Here is a 14,523-nt window from a genome sequence, read left to right as displayed (position 1 = left end):
TCGGGGCCAGCTATGAGGGAGGATTTACACAATTGAATGATGCCAGGCCAAATTAACTGGGAGGCTCAAGCTAGATAATCACTTGTCAGGATTGGTGTACAGTCTTCACATCCCAGAGGTGGAAAGACAGACATGTTGACAAGTGATACTGGGGGTATCTGTGCTCCTCCAACACCCCTTGTTTCGGTGGTAGCCAGGCTGAGTGTCACCACCTACGTGAGTTTTGGGGAGGGTGGAGGGGTGGAAAGATCGTCTACACTGGGGCTTTCCCATAGCTCTGCTATGCTGCCGAGCTCACCAGTGGGTGGAGGAGAAGAGGTGGGTCCCCAGGGCAGAGCGAGGACAAGATAAGAGAGTTCCACAGAAGTGGTTTGACAATACTGTGAAGATTTAGAAGAGATACCCTGGGAAGTACTAGTGACTCTGTCTACCACAAATGGCTCTGAGTAGGAAGGGAAGTGGACTTTCTAGACACTGCAGGGCAGTGCCTAGGATAGGAGCTTGGAGATCGAAGGCTTTCATCTTACGTGTCGAAGCTTCAGACTCAACAATTGCTCAGCCTGAGTGGTTAGACATAAAGATCTGTTGTGATTCTCTTGCAACATGAAGCGTTAGTAGGAAGAAGGGAAGCCAGGTGTATTGTCTATTTTTAACAAGAATATTATCAGAAATAACAAGCTGGTGATATAACAGAAGGATAGGAAGAGACCTAACACACACACGATTCTTACTCACATGCACCCCAGAGAGTTTAGAAACTATTTACAACCTTACTGATAACATGTTCTCATAACTCTTTTGGTCCTCTGAAAGTTAAGATGGAATCCTGTGATTAACCATTGTGTAGTGGACATGGAAGCCTAATACAGTCATTTTCAGTTCAAGGTTTATGATTTGGATTCTAACAGAGAATGAAAAGGAAGTTTGATCTCAACCTATATCATAACTCACAAGGTTCACTCTGGGCTATAGTAAGGGAAAGAGATCAAACATTTATTTCCATTTGACAACTGTTCTGTTTTCTACCTGAGGGGACAAGACCAAAGTGGGTGTTCCAGTACCCACAATACTCTGTGCCCTGCCACACCCAGACCTAATCAGCATGGCTGAAGCACAGATTTTGGATTGAAAATAGAATTCAATCAAATGAGCAGAGGGAGGAGGAGAAGGGTATGTGCAGATATTGAGAAAGAAAAGGGGGAAAGAAAAAAAATGAGTACATGAGGGAAAGAGCCTCACTACCAATGAAATAGAACTGAAGGATTAAAGCTATGAATCACGGATGTAACTCAATGGTCAAGAAATCTGCTTACTCTTCCTACTATCTCTAGACGAAACCATCTGTAAACCAACCCAGATGAACTGCTGTTTCTCATTCTTAATGCCTTTATTGTCCTTCCAAATGAAAACATTTGATGTCTTCCAGCACTGAGAGCACAAGATTACTTTTTTCCAAATGCACAACTTTAATGTTTCCTGCAGCAGTTTATAAGCTGCCCATAAAACTCATCCACATCATGACAGTGGATGTAAGGAAGAAAGGGAAGGAGAGAAAAGGAGGTCTTAGATGGTCTTCTTTCAGTATTTATTCAGCTAAACTTTTTTGTGAGAGGGAAGATATGGAAAAAGCAGGGAAAAGGAGTTCTGCTGATTAATTGGCATTTTTCTTGCTATTATTTACCAAATAACATCCTCCCTTTTCCCTGAAATAGACAATAGAAGTTCTGGAAATGCTCCCTTAGACGACAGAAATCTCAGAATGCTCAAACGTCATACTCAGGGTACTTTTTGTTCTGATGATCTTCCAGACTGCAGTGATGGGAAAGAGGGTTGGAAGCTAAGAAGACATTTCTTATCTGTGAAGGAATGTGAAAGCCTGTTGCAGGTTGTGGATACGGAGAATGGGGAACAGTCCACCTGGCTTGAGGTGGAGTTTGTTCAGCCCGCAAACAGAGAAATGTTAGTTGTTCTGGGATTTCCCACAGCCCTTTGCAATGGTAGCAATGTGTATCTTGGCCGTGGATGCAGAAGTCTTGTGGGCCACATCATGGAAACCCCATTTCCTTTTTTTCTCCTCCCACGCTGGTTCTCATTCTCAGACCCAATTCTTAGGCGTTGTTTGGAGTGTAGGTATAATACAGACAGAAGAGAAGAGAGGTCTGTCTGATACATGTCCCTAGGAAGAGGCCCAGAGCCCTGAAGACAAACCTGTGTCTGGGCCTTGGAAACCAAGAGTGGCAAGAGAAAGGCTGTACGATATAAAGGAAGAAAGCACACATCTGGGACTCAGAACTTGTGAGTTCAAGTCCCATTTACAACCACTAATATTCTTTGTGACCCCAGACAAGCCTCTTTCTCTCTTTCGCTCTCTGATTTCCTCAACTACAAAATGAGTGACCAATATTAGATGATCTCTCTGATCCCTTTGGGCATTAGGTAAGGATGAAGGACTTTTCATTGCTTATTTTTCACCTCTGCTTAACAGCAACTTTCCTCTTTCACCATCTTCCTTCTTTCCTTATTCCTTAAAATGTTCCAACTCTAGTGAGCAGCTTAGATTGAGGGCAAATTAATAGTAATTATGCCTATCATTTATTAAGCACCTCCTTAATACACCAGGGACTTAATATACATTACCTGGCTATAAGCCCCAATAACCTAAGAAGTTTGGTGCATCATCTGTTTTGCATATGAAGAAACTCAGGTATAAAGGAGACAAATATTAATAATTTTACCAAGGACACATATGCAGTAAGTAGACATAACTGATCCTAAACAAGGCTTACTCTGATTCCAAGCCCCAAGCTCTTTCTATGATCTTTCCTTCTTATGAGTTTCAAAATAAAACTCTGGACTTTAGGCTGGGTGGGCTCATGCCTGTAATCCTAGCTCTCTGGGAGGCCGAGGGGGGCGGATTGTTTGAGCTCAGGAGTTCGAAACCAGCCTGAGCAAGAGTGAGACCCCGTCTCTACTAAAATTAGAAAGAAATTAATTGGACAACTAAAAATATATAGAAAAAATTAGCCGGGCATGGTGGCGCATGCCTGTAGTCCCAGCTACTCGGGAGGCTGAGGCAGGAGGATCGCTTGAGCCCAGGAGTTTGAGGTTGCTGTAAGCTAGGATGACGCCACGGCACTCTAGCCCAGGCAACACAGAGAGATTCTCAAAAAAAAAAAAAAAAAACAAAACTCTGGACTTTAAAGAAAAAGAAGCATTGACCATCCTTACTGGACTCCTTAAAAATATCCCCATGGTGAAGTATCTGTAAGCAGAGCTGATATTTGGCTTATACTTATTAAAATATGTCTATAGTAAATTATAATAAAAATCCATTGTTTCAAGCCTTCTAAGTTCTTCTCACCAATCCAGCTCTCTCAGCTCTTCCCACAAGATTCCCCAGACTATCCCCGAAAATTCAGTGCCACACCAGCCATGAACTGGACAGGGCCCAGCCACAGGGCTGTGACTGGTGTCAGCTCTGATCGTTCTGTGCTCCCCTTAATCATGGTTAAATGTCCTGAATGCCACAACAGTCTGAGAGTAATGTGGAATCCCAGGCAGGTTTTCTCCTCTCAACTAGAACCTAATTGGGCCCTTGTGAAAAAAAAAACACTTTGTAAGCCTAAGGAAGGCTAAACTGCTTCATAATCACCTAGTTGGAGTCAAAAAGGAAAACCATGCTAATAACACAAACAAAGCAATGCTTCCTTTACTAAGACGGTCATAAAACCAAGTATATATTACATAGGGCTTATGATGCCTCTTTTTTAAACTAGATTATAAGATGGAGAGTTTACAGAGCATGTAAAATTAAGAATTTACTAAAACAGTCTCTCCTTTCCTTTATCCCAAATTGTACTTACTGCTGACTCTTGGATGGCGATGTTAGGCTATTTTCTTATTCTATTAGTCAGTGAAAAGACTATAAAATATGGAGTGAGACCAACTTGAGTTTAAATCTCAACACTACGAAGTCCCAAATATGTAAATTTGGACAAGTCATGTATCTCTCAGTGTCAGGAAACAATAATTAGCTCAAAAGTGTCTGTCATGATTAAGTGGAGCAGTTTACAGGAAGAATAAATACGTTACTCTATACATATCAGTTACTATGGGTACCTATTGCTCCGACTCGCCCATGTCAATGTATAGGGAATCTCTGACTGCCGCCCTTAGAAAACAGAGACTAGAGGTAGGTGATGTTCTCAGGGTAGTAATAATGACATACACTTAAAGGTTTTCTGCTACAGCTTCTGATGATAATTTTTGTTGGAAGATACTCATTTCACAGCTCTTAAGCAAGTCCCTAACCTTAAACCACTAGAGAAAATTTCTCTTATCTCACCTGAATCCTGTCTGCTACAATTTCTGCTTTTAAGTATAACACCCTCAGAACAAGAATTCTCTCCTACCCTACTTCATTGCAGTCAGATTTCAAAACTCTTGACAGATGGTAGAGAAGTGTAGGGAAGAACAAAGGACAAAGCGCTGGAAATGGGGGCAGAGGGTGAAAATAAGGCTTTGGGGTGATTCAGGCAAGAAGCAATAGCACCAGTGTGGAGTTTTCGTTGGATTAGCAGGAAAATTAGAGAAAAAAATATATGCAGGCTTCAGATTCCCATCCTCATAGAGGATAGATTAAGTTATATAATGCAAACCAGTACCAAGAAAGATGGTGGTCAGATTCCAGAAGGAACTTTTTACAAAGAAATGAATGAAAACTTGGAATGAAAAACTCTGAAAAAAAATTTTAATGATAGGACAATTTGATAGTTTAAACTTCATAAATTTAGTCAGACTTGGATGACCCCTATGTTATATCAACGAAGGACTGGAGAGACTAGGCCCCAAGCATTTTTCTTCTTCACTACAAGCTGTGCAAAATAGATACATCGGGATCTAAGGCCATGAGGAAAGGCGAGAGCACCTGTCCTATGACATATACCCGTTGGGATAATAATTTTCCAGCACCAAGGTGATTCTTGCTCCTCTGCGGGTACAGCATTTGCTGAGCCACTTCTTTCGAAAAGCACAGCACTATGTTCTGTGATGGGGTTTAGGGGAGAAGGTACAAGGAGGGTGCATAACGACAAGGGGGTAGCCATTTACTCTCTTGTTGAATATGTCCAGACGTGTGTGATCATTACTAGAGATGGGTCAGAGAAAGGAGATGACTTGAGTAGGCCTTTAAAGGGTAGATAGAGTTTGTTCAGGTGGAGAGGAAGGTGGACAAAACCGTAAGCTCAAGCAAAGAAGCAGAACATTTCAAGCAGTGCTGGGGCGATGAGCAATGCCTGACGGACTCCTCTCACTCGATTCCTTTACAGCCCCCCTCGTCCAGGCCCACCACGTTCCTGGATCAGTGAAAGCTGCAAGGCCAGGAACTCGGTAAGTGAGTGTTCACTTGAAAGGGAATTTGGTAAAAGTAACTCCAGAGACCATGGGACCATTTCCTAATTTTTATGGGGAAAATGATATAAATGCATTTTGTTTTACAGGTACTATTGCCATACATATTTCAAACTCAGCTAAAATGTATAAAAATAAATTCATAAACATTGGCATTAAAGGTAAATTTATGCCTCATTCAGTCCCACCAATTCATTTTCTAGAAGATAAAAGGGATGTCCAAATAAAAAACCTAATTAACTTGCCAAAAGTCAATTAATCAGACAAAAAGTTTGGAAGAATATCCAATCTCCTGATTTCTAGGCAGTGTTCTTTTCACAGCATCAAACCCCATTGTGTTATAGGCCCATGTTTCTGTATAACTTATTCGAAGGAAACGTCTCCATGCCTTTCTCTCTATTGCAAGGGGCCCCAAGACCTACAAAGCTGCTATCTTGACATCTGTGTGCACCCATCCTTCAATTCTCTCTAACACACTCACTGCTGATGTACTTGTCTGATAATCATTTGCCGCTTCCTGCAGATTTCCACAAAAAATACCCAGTTTCTTATCTCCTGGCAGTGCAGCTTCCTTCTGTTACCACTAACCAGACACTTCTATTTCTCCCTGCCTCCTAATATTGCTGTCCTTATAGCATTCCCATGTAATGCCCCAGGAAAAGGTCTCTACATCCCAAGTGCGGCAGAGGTTGGGGAAAATTAATTTCTGCAATCCCTCAGTCCCATTTCCAGTATGCCATAGTTGTGAAGATTAGCTTAGATCCACTTTATACATTTTCTCTCACACGTGAAATCATTGTTGCTTTTTTTCTTTTTCTTTTTTTCTCTCTTTTGGAGAGAAGGTCTTGCTCTGTCACCCAGGCTAGAGTGCAGTGGCATCATCATAGCTCACTGCAACATCAAACTTCTGAGTTCAAGCAATCCTTCCGCCTCAGCCTCCTAAAATGCTAGGATTACAGGCGTGAGCCACTGCACCAGGCCCCATTGTTGCTTTTCCAAGTAAAGAAATTATTCCATTTTACCCAAATTGTCCAGAAAATGGCTGTCATTCTCAATGAACACTTAACCTGCCTAGCCTTTTTGTTGCTGTAACTGTAATAGCCATTTATTTGTAAGCTTTCTTTGGAACTCTTAAGCATTGAGGATTCTGTTTTTATAGCCCTTTTCCTTTAGGTACTTACATCAAGTAAAACTCCTGCGCATAAGGACACACAGACAGACAGCAAATAGGAATAGTCGGAAAACTATAACTTCTGCTCTCAATTATAGGAACTCCTAGAGTAAAAACAAGTCATAGAATAACCCTCTCTCTTTTCTCCAGTTTTCAGCCTAACACATTTTTACTTGCTTAGCAAGCATATATCATACACTTATTATTACAGTGTTGAGGCTGATCTCCCTGCAGGCGTTTGTCCGTGATAGCTCTGTAAGGCACGGGGCTCCTGTAGGAACAGTCACCTACTAAACATTCATTTATTTAGAGAATAAGCATTCATTAAGTGATTACAACTGTTAGATTTTGTTTTAGGCATTAGAAACACAGCAGTGAACATTCCAGACAAAAATCTCTGTCCTCTTGGAGCTTATATTCTCATCTAATCTAAACAATAAATTAGGTAAATAACTAACGTATAAAGTATGTCGGTGATAAGAACTAAGAAGAAAAAAATCAAGCAGGGAAGGATGTGGGTGAAAGTGGTTAAGGTAGGCTGCAGAAGCCAGGCCCCGCTTCATGGAGGAAGTTGGTGAAGTGCTGGACTTTGCAGGTCGAGTGTGACAAAGACTGAAAGACAGGAGGGGACAAGAGTGGGGAGAAGAGTATGAGAAAACCTGAGGCTAAGAAGGAGGTAAGCACTTTCAGGAGGTGGAGAGGAAATTAGCCTACATGGCTGTGATATATTTTCAAAGTTGTGGGAGGAATATAAAGTAGATTCGTATCACAGAGGACATTGAAACCCTCTAGCTGCATCTCAGTTAGTGAGATTCTGGCTCCGTGTGCTAGGCATTACGGGGACCAAGTTCTGTGGCACATCCAGAAGTACTAGAAGCATCAAATTTGGGGCTGTAATGTCCTCATTGACAAACTGAGTCCAACGAAAGTGATTTAATTTTCCAAGGTTATACCATTAATAAGTGACCGAGTAAAGTGTAGGAATCAGGTATTTTTCCCTCCCTCCCTCCCTCCTTCCCTTCCTCCCTTCCTCCCTTTCTTCCTTCCAGCCCTCCTACCCTCCTGCCTTCCTGCCCTCTTGCCCTACTGCCTTCCTTTTGAGTTCTCCTAACCACCAAAATATGCTCTTGTGAGCTGAAGATTCCTTGTGACTTAGGTGAGGTCTATTTCCTTTGGGAATTAAAGACAATAGGCAAGTCAGCCTTCGACATTTTCTTCTTTGGGCTGACTAGAACCAACCTATTAAATATTTTGGAGCACAGGACTAGGTAAACAAACTCTGATCAAGGCATTCTAGACACTTCTCCTAAGTTCTTTCTAGTGGCAGCTTCATCTCCTCTTTTATCACTTCACGACAGCTCTACCAAAAGCACAGCAAGTCACTCTGCTACCCCTCTTTGTGGCTTCTTTATGACGCAAGCTTAATTCAGTGATTTAATTTCCCCTAAAAGGAACAAGCAATGGACAAAGGGCCAGGTGCCAGGATTAATAAGCCAAGTTTTATAGTGCTAACTGCTGTCTTGCCTGGGAGAAAAATATGTCTTGGACTGGGCCTGCAGTCTGATATAAAAGAATTTATATCAGACAACAGTAAATACGTATTATTTTTCTGTGGATGTTTTGTCTGTTGCAAGCTGAGGCATCTAAAACAATTTTATTGCCCTAGGAATGTATTTTATGTTCAGGATGTTCTTTTTAAAAATAGCTATTTTAGTGCCTAAATTGTTGAATGACTCACTAATGGTTTTGTTTTCAAGTGTTAGAAGAACAGAAGTCTCTGGAAACTGGCACTCTTCTTATTTTTTTTTCTTTTTATTTCCCCTTATTCTGACAGTTAAAAGTGTAGCTCTGAAGATGAAGCCTTTTATGGCAGCTTGAGGGAGTAGAGGGATAAGACAGTGAGAGTCACAGCTGCACTCCTACTTACTCAGCGTGGTGGGATGTGAGCCTGCCGGGCGGGGAAGAGGCAGCAGGACAGAGTATGAGCAATGAACATGCATTAACCTCAAGCCTTTTTAAGCTCTATCTGGACAATTGAATGATTCTTCCTCTCTTTGTTCCTCTTTGAGTACGTGCCTGGTGTATGCCTAGTGCCATCATTATGTATCTTTTGGAAGCAGACAGAGGTGTGTTTAAATAGTGTTAAATGAAATATAAATCAACAGGATCAGTAATTACATTGATGAACTGAGTAATTAACTAATGAAGAAACATGAATTGACAAATTAGAAAGTGATCCTCTTGAAGGTGCTGGCTGCTAATTGCTTAAGGCAGTTTCTCCTTATTTTTATCATAAGATTTTTTTTTTCTTAGAAATTCTATGTGGATCCCTAATCCACAGAAAACAGAAAACAAAGCAAATCAAGACAAAAACCAAACAGAACCTGAAATTACTGTAACTCAAGTGACATCCTGGTTGTGGGACCTTAGAAAAGCTGTTTAACCTTTGAGATCCTAAACTTTTTCATATATCTTGATGAGGATAAAATAAAGTGAATTTTATAAATTGTAAATTTAAATATATTGTGGTTGTAATGGAAAATTCTGGGAGACAAAATCCTTAAGGATTAAGGAGAAATGTTTTCTAATATAACATTTCAGCTACCATGAGAAGTAGAGATTCTTTAAATCAGAAGAACTTTCTCAAAGTCTCTTAAATCGTGTAATGTTTGACGCTTTCGGACTTACTGATTTTAAAGATTTGCTGTGGTGTTTAGATTTTTCGGAACATTTCGGTTTTAGGGGGGAAGACAGAGATGGGCTAGGCATCTCCTCCTAGCTCCTGAATGGGCAGAGAGGTCAAGCTCCGTTGTGCAGAGACAAGAAGACTTGGTGGGGGGTGAGGGGGCAACCCTGAGTGTGGTATTTTCTGAGCAGATGATGAGGGAGAATCAATCATTTCTTTCAACTCTCAGAACAGCATTACTGCAGCGGGAGGCCCTGGAGTCTGAGCCAGGGCCATGGAGGCCTCTGTGCTAAGCCCCACATCCTGGGAGAAACGGCGAGCCTGGCTCCGTCAGAGCCGCAACTGGCAGACCCAGGTCCTGGAAGAGGAGGCTGCAGCTGCCCTGCAGGATGTTGCAGATCCTGAGCCTTCTAGCCTGGATGACGTTTTCCAAGAAGGTAAGAGACTGTTAGACATCAGACAGACGTCTACGTTGTCTTGTAGACTGCGACAGCAGGCAGAGGTCTGCAGAGTACAGTGTGGACAGTGGGGCCCTTGTCTGGGCTAGGCCCTCAGGGAGGCTCATTTTGACTGGTTTAAACGAGTTTAAGGGAAGAGGCAAAAGTAATACAAGACATGAATTATGTGAGAAAGAGACATCCATAAGATTAAGGAAAAGAAAGGGGCATATTTTTGTACCATCTTGAGAAGCTTCTGTAAGAACCCTAGGCTAGGGTCTCCCTATGAATGCTTTGGGGTGTTTCTATGCTGTCTGTGTAACAAGACTATCCTCAAGCTGGATGCCTGGGCTCTGGCCACAAGGCTGTCACTAGCAAGCTGCATAACCTTTGAGAGTCACTCACCTCTCCAAGACACACTTGTCCAACGAAGCAGTAGGACCTTTCCTACACTCTTCTCAGAGCTTCTCTGAAGTTCAATCAAGACCACAGACATAGGCGTAAAACAATATTCTAATAGAAATAAATCCATCCTTGCTTATTTGGTAGGTGACAAAAAGCACAAACATAAGAGTGGGCTTTTTTTTTTTAAAGGAGAAAGATCGCCCCATTCCCAAAACTTAGGGAAAGGAGAGCAGGGGCTTGACATCTTGGAGATTTTCCAGGTTCCTGGGAGGAAGGGAGAAAGGAGGGAAAGAGAGAAGAAATAGCCACTATTTTTTATGTTGTATATGGGTATATTTCTCTCATATCTTAAAGAAAAGTTTTATGGGGGAAGAAAGATTCATGGCGTAGCTTATATAAGAATACACTTGTGGAATGGCACACGTTGCAGGGAGGAGGTCTGGTTTCCTTCAGTTCTGACAGTGATCTGGTGTCTGACTTTTTCAGGGAATCCAATCAATAAGATTGAGGACTGGCTGCAGGACTGTGGGTAAGTGCTGGACAGGCAATGGGATTGGGTGTGGCTGGCGGCTGGACATGCTAACAGGCACAGATCCAGGGGAACCGGGCTTGAATTGGGCCTAAAGATTAGAAGTAAGGTTGAGATGGTGGTTGGTAGGGTGTGGGAGGTGTTTGGGGTGAGTTGGTATTAGAGTTGCGAATCAAGTGCAACTCTGAGCTGAGGCTAAGTTAGACTGGAGGTCTGGATAGGCTGGATAGGCTGGATCTGGTCTGGATCTAAGAATGGATGGACTTCCACATCTATGGGGAATGGCTGGGCTCAATTCCAGACCCCTATCTGCTGCTCTCCCATTTAGACTGGAGTGTTACATTGGGAAACAAAAGAAGAGGAGTTAGAAACCTGATCAATCTCACTGAAGTGCAATTCATCACTGTGGTGTTTGTTTCTACTGCAGAATACCGGAGGGGCTCAGGGCTTACCACAGTCATTCAAAACAGTAGAGAACCAGAACAGCACTTCAAGGCAGGGCATCATCTCTTTCCTCAGAAACACTTTAAATTATGAGACTCCACACCACCAGCCTATACCATTTTGCCCTCAATCCACCCAGACACAAAGGGAAGGCTTTGGTGACCTATTTAAGCCTAATTATTTGTGTGACAATGATACTCAGAATGTATAACTCCTGCCTGCTCCTTATTTTCCTTTCAGGAATGCCTCAAGCTTTATGTAGTCTTTAATCTAAACTCGTTTATTAACTGACATAAATAAACCCATCCTTGCCTATTTTGTAGGGAATAAATAGCACTGAATAATACAAGTTTGTTTATTTCAACTCTGCCTAGGAAGGCAATGCCAGCAAGGATTTATTTTGTGTTTGTTTTTGTTGTTTAAAAAACATATTGTCCTTATCTTATTCACAATTCATTGACCTCCAAGTTAATAGATGGTTCTCAAAATACAGAAAGAAAAGGGATGGTGGTACTAGAAATATTTTCAGGTTTCTGTGAGAAACCTAGGATGATACCAGTCCAAGGATTTAAAATGCTTTCCTGGACATGTGCAGGAGAAAGAGTTGGCTCAGTCAATGTCTTTATCTCATTAACTGTTCTTGAGTCTTATCAATTCACATCAACAATTACTGATTGTGCATTTGCTGTCTGATTATCTGAACAACCTCAAAAATGCTAAGTAGTTTAAAATATGTCTCATGACCACAAACATACTGCATTCTAGTTGAAAAGAATAAATTCATAAAAATATAAGATTATAAGCTCTAGAAATCACCTCCCCCCGCCCATGCTTTATAAAGGTAAACTCCGAACTGAAACTTATGATGAAAAGGTTGTAGGGTGAGTGAAAAGACTCCAAGATTTGAGCCTAATTCTTGTGCTACTGCCTATGTAACCAGCTGTAAGCAAATAATTGAAATTCTTTCCATTGCAGACTCCTGATCTATAAAGAGGAAGATTAGAATAATAAATTTTCCAAATTTCTTATGAAGTTTCAAAGAGATGATATGTGTGTATGTGCTTTATGCTCTGTAATAATGTGTTAGTGATGAGGTTTATAAAGGAGGAGCTTTATGTCTACTTATAATTCACAAAATAAGTCTGCCTGTCTATCTATCTACCTATCTACTTTATTTATCAGGAAAAAAGTATACCCAGAAATGATACATACCAACTCTTAGATAGCAGTTACCTCTAGAAAGGAAAATAGGAAAGAATGTTGTTGAAGCTGCAAGCGAGTTTCGGCCTCGTCACACAAAGATCCAATTATTGAGACAATGAAGATTGCCAAGGAAGAATGGAATTTGTAATATGACATATGTCTTGTTGGGAGCAAAAGAGAAGCTGCCTCAAATCCATATCTCTAACTAATCTAAAGATCATGAGCTTTTAAAGGAAGGGCCAGGGTTGTGGCGTAGCTAACAAGGTGTTAGTGCATTGGGGGCAGGTTGAGGGGATGGTGAATCTTGACATCAGGAAATCTGCCCAGGGGACGTCAGAATCTCAGCTCCTTTGTCTTGCAGAAAATTCACCATTTCTGGGAAACAACTGAAAAGTTCAAGTAGTTAGTTAAGAAAGAGGATTATAAAAAAATATAGGGGTTGTTAAAATTTGTTCATGGGGCCAGTTACAAGAGTGGGAGTAAAATAAGACTTTAGTTATATCTTTAATATTGTATTTTTTGTTGTTTTATATGACATATTATTTAATATTTTATTTCTTTCTGAAGCAAATATGGCAAAATGTTTACATGTGTGAAAATAGGGTGACAGGTGCCAGGGCTTCTGCTGTATTTTCTTTACTTATCTGTGTTTTGAAAAAGTTTCAAGTATTTAAATTTCAAAAGGTCATTAGAAAGTTTATTAACATGCATTTGTCTTTGAAGGGGAATTGTTAGATTAAGAAAATATTTCCAGTTTTCTCTATTTTCTCATTCTCTCTAATAAATATATAATACTTTTTGATTATAAGGGAAAACCAGAAAAAACTAAAGGATAACAATGATGATGCTTGATGATAGAATACACTTGACTTTTGATAATAGAAAATGAATAAGATAAAGGAAAAACAATACATTCTAAGTATGACATTCTGAGTTACCACAGTCTTCAATTCATAGGGTGCCAGGACCACAGAGGAAAGAAGATGAACAAGGAATTCACATTTACTGGTTATCTGTCCACTCTGTTGCCAGGTGCCCTAAAAGTCACTTTTGAAATTTTGTTTCAACACCTATGGTTTCCATTTTATGATGTCAAACACCCTCCAGGAACAAGAAGGTTTTCTTTTCTGATAAGCTCTCCAAGAAAGTCTACCAACACCTTGAGCAATTTAATGTCAATGTCTCTCAGTGTCTAATCTGCTACAGGATTAGATCATGCACGTCTTTATAAACTGTGCCTCTCCGGTTTCCTTTCTCCCTTTAAGCTCTCAGGGGATTTTCTGGGACATGAATGTGTTGCTCATGAATCATCAGAGGTGGACTTGGGAGCCCTAAAGTCATCTATGTGGACTTCAGCTTAAATCTCTACAGGCAGGCATCAGTGGAAACTGCTATAAGCAGCTAAAAATAGCCACATGCTTCTCACAATCCAACTCCCTCCTTACTATTTGTTTATAAATTGGGTATACAGGAGGAACAACACCTTAGCCTTTTTGTTACAGATTTGAAATGATGCTAAGGGACCTTTCAGTGTTCAAGTGGAAAGAGGGGAACAGCTATAGATCTAGTGCCTAGTCACTGAGTCTATGGCTTATGCAATAACCGGGGAAAGGCCCGGGACTAGGGTGCTTGGGTGATGGCCATGAAGTTTCAAATCATCATGCTCTGTGAGAAGTCATCAATAGATTCAGGCCCATGTCCAGACTGTGGTGGTGGTTCCCACATACACATAGAAAAGCCTGCTGCCCCAAGGCTTATCCTGGGCTGTTCCTCAAAAAGAAAATAGAGGCAAGGTGCGGTGGCTCACACCTGTAATCCTAGCACTCTAGGAGGCTAAGGCAGGAGAATGGCTCGAGGTCAAGAGTTTGAGATCAGCCTGAGCAAGAGCAAGACCCCATCTCTACCAAAAATAAAAGAAATTAGCCAGGTGTCATGGCTTGCACCTGTAGTCCCAACTACTTGGGAGGCTGAAGCCGGAGGATCGCTTGAGCCCAGGAGTTGGAGGTTGCAATGAGCTACAATGATGCCACTGCACTCTACCCAAGGCAGCATAGTGAGACTCTGTCTCAAAAACAAAACAAAACAAACAAAAAAAAAACAATAGAAATACCTGGCAGGGCACAGCTAGAAAAGAGAAATGTGGGATGAGCACCCAATAAAAATTTGTATCTAATGAATAGCAGTGAGTTTTGCTTTGGACAAATCAGGAATCTTATTGGTGATTTTTTAATATAAATTT

At 41.0% G+C, this 14,523-nt stretch overlaps 1 protein-coding gene across 2 annotated transcripts in view; it reads left to right on the top strand.

Moving 5' to 3' along the window:
* Window positions 1-2,230: 2,230 nt before the first annotated feature.
* Window positions 2,231-14,523, top strand: part of TESPA1 (thymocyte expressed, positive selection associated 1) — a 27,461-nt gene continuing 15,168 nt past the window's right edge. The window contains exons 1-3 of one of the 2 annotated variants that reach the window (XM_012651008.1): window positions 2,231-2,295; window positions 9,496-9,703; window positions 10,595-10,637. In XM_012651008.1, the coding sequence (XP_012506462.1) occupies window positions 9,541-9,703; window positions 10,595-10,637 (206 nt within the window). In that variant the 5' untranslated portion in view covers window positions 2,231-2,295; window positions 9,496-9,540. Of the gene's footprint in view, window positions 2,296-9,495; window positions 9,704-10,186; window positions 10,638-14,523 lie in introns of those variants that run through there. The other variant, XM_012651004.1, reaches the window with a different exon arrangement.

The sequence above is a fragment of the Propithecus coquereli genome, unplaced genomic scaffold (assembly GCF_000956105.1).
Source record: "Propithecus coquereli isolate 6110/MARCELLA unplaced genomic scaffold, Pcoq_1.0 Scaffold111, whole genome shotgun sequence".
Taxonomy (NCBI): Eukaryota; Metazoa; Chordata; class Mammalia; order Primates; family Indriidae; genus Propithecus; species Propithecus coquereli.
Note: the sequence above shows the minus strand (reverse complement) of the source record. Positions and strands in the feature narration are given on the sequence as shown.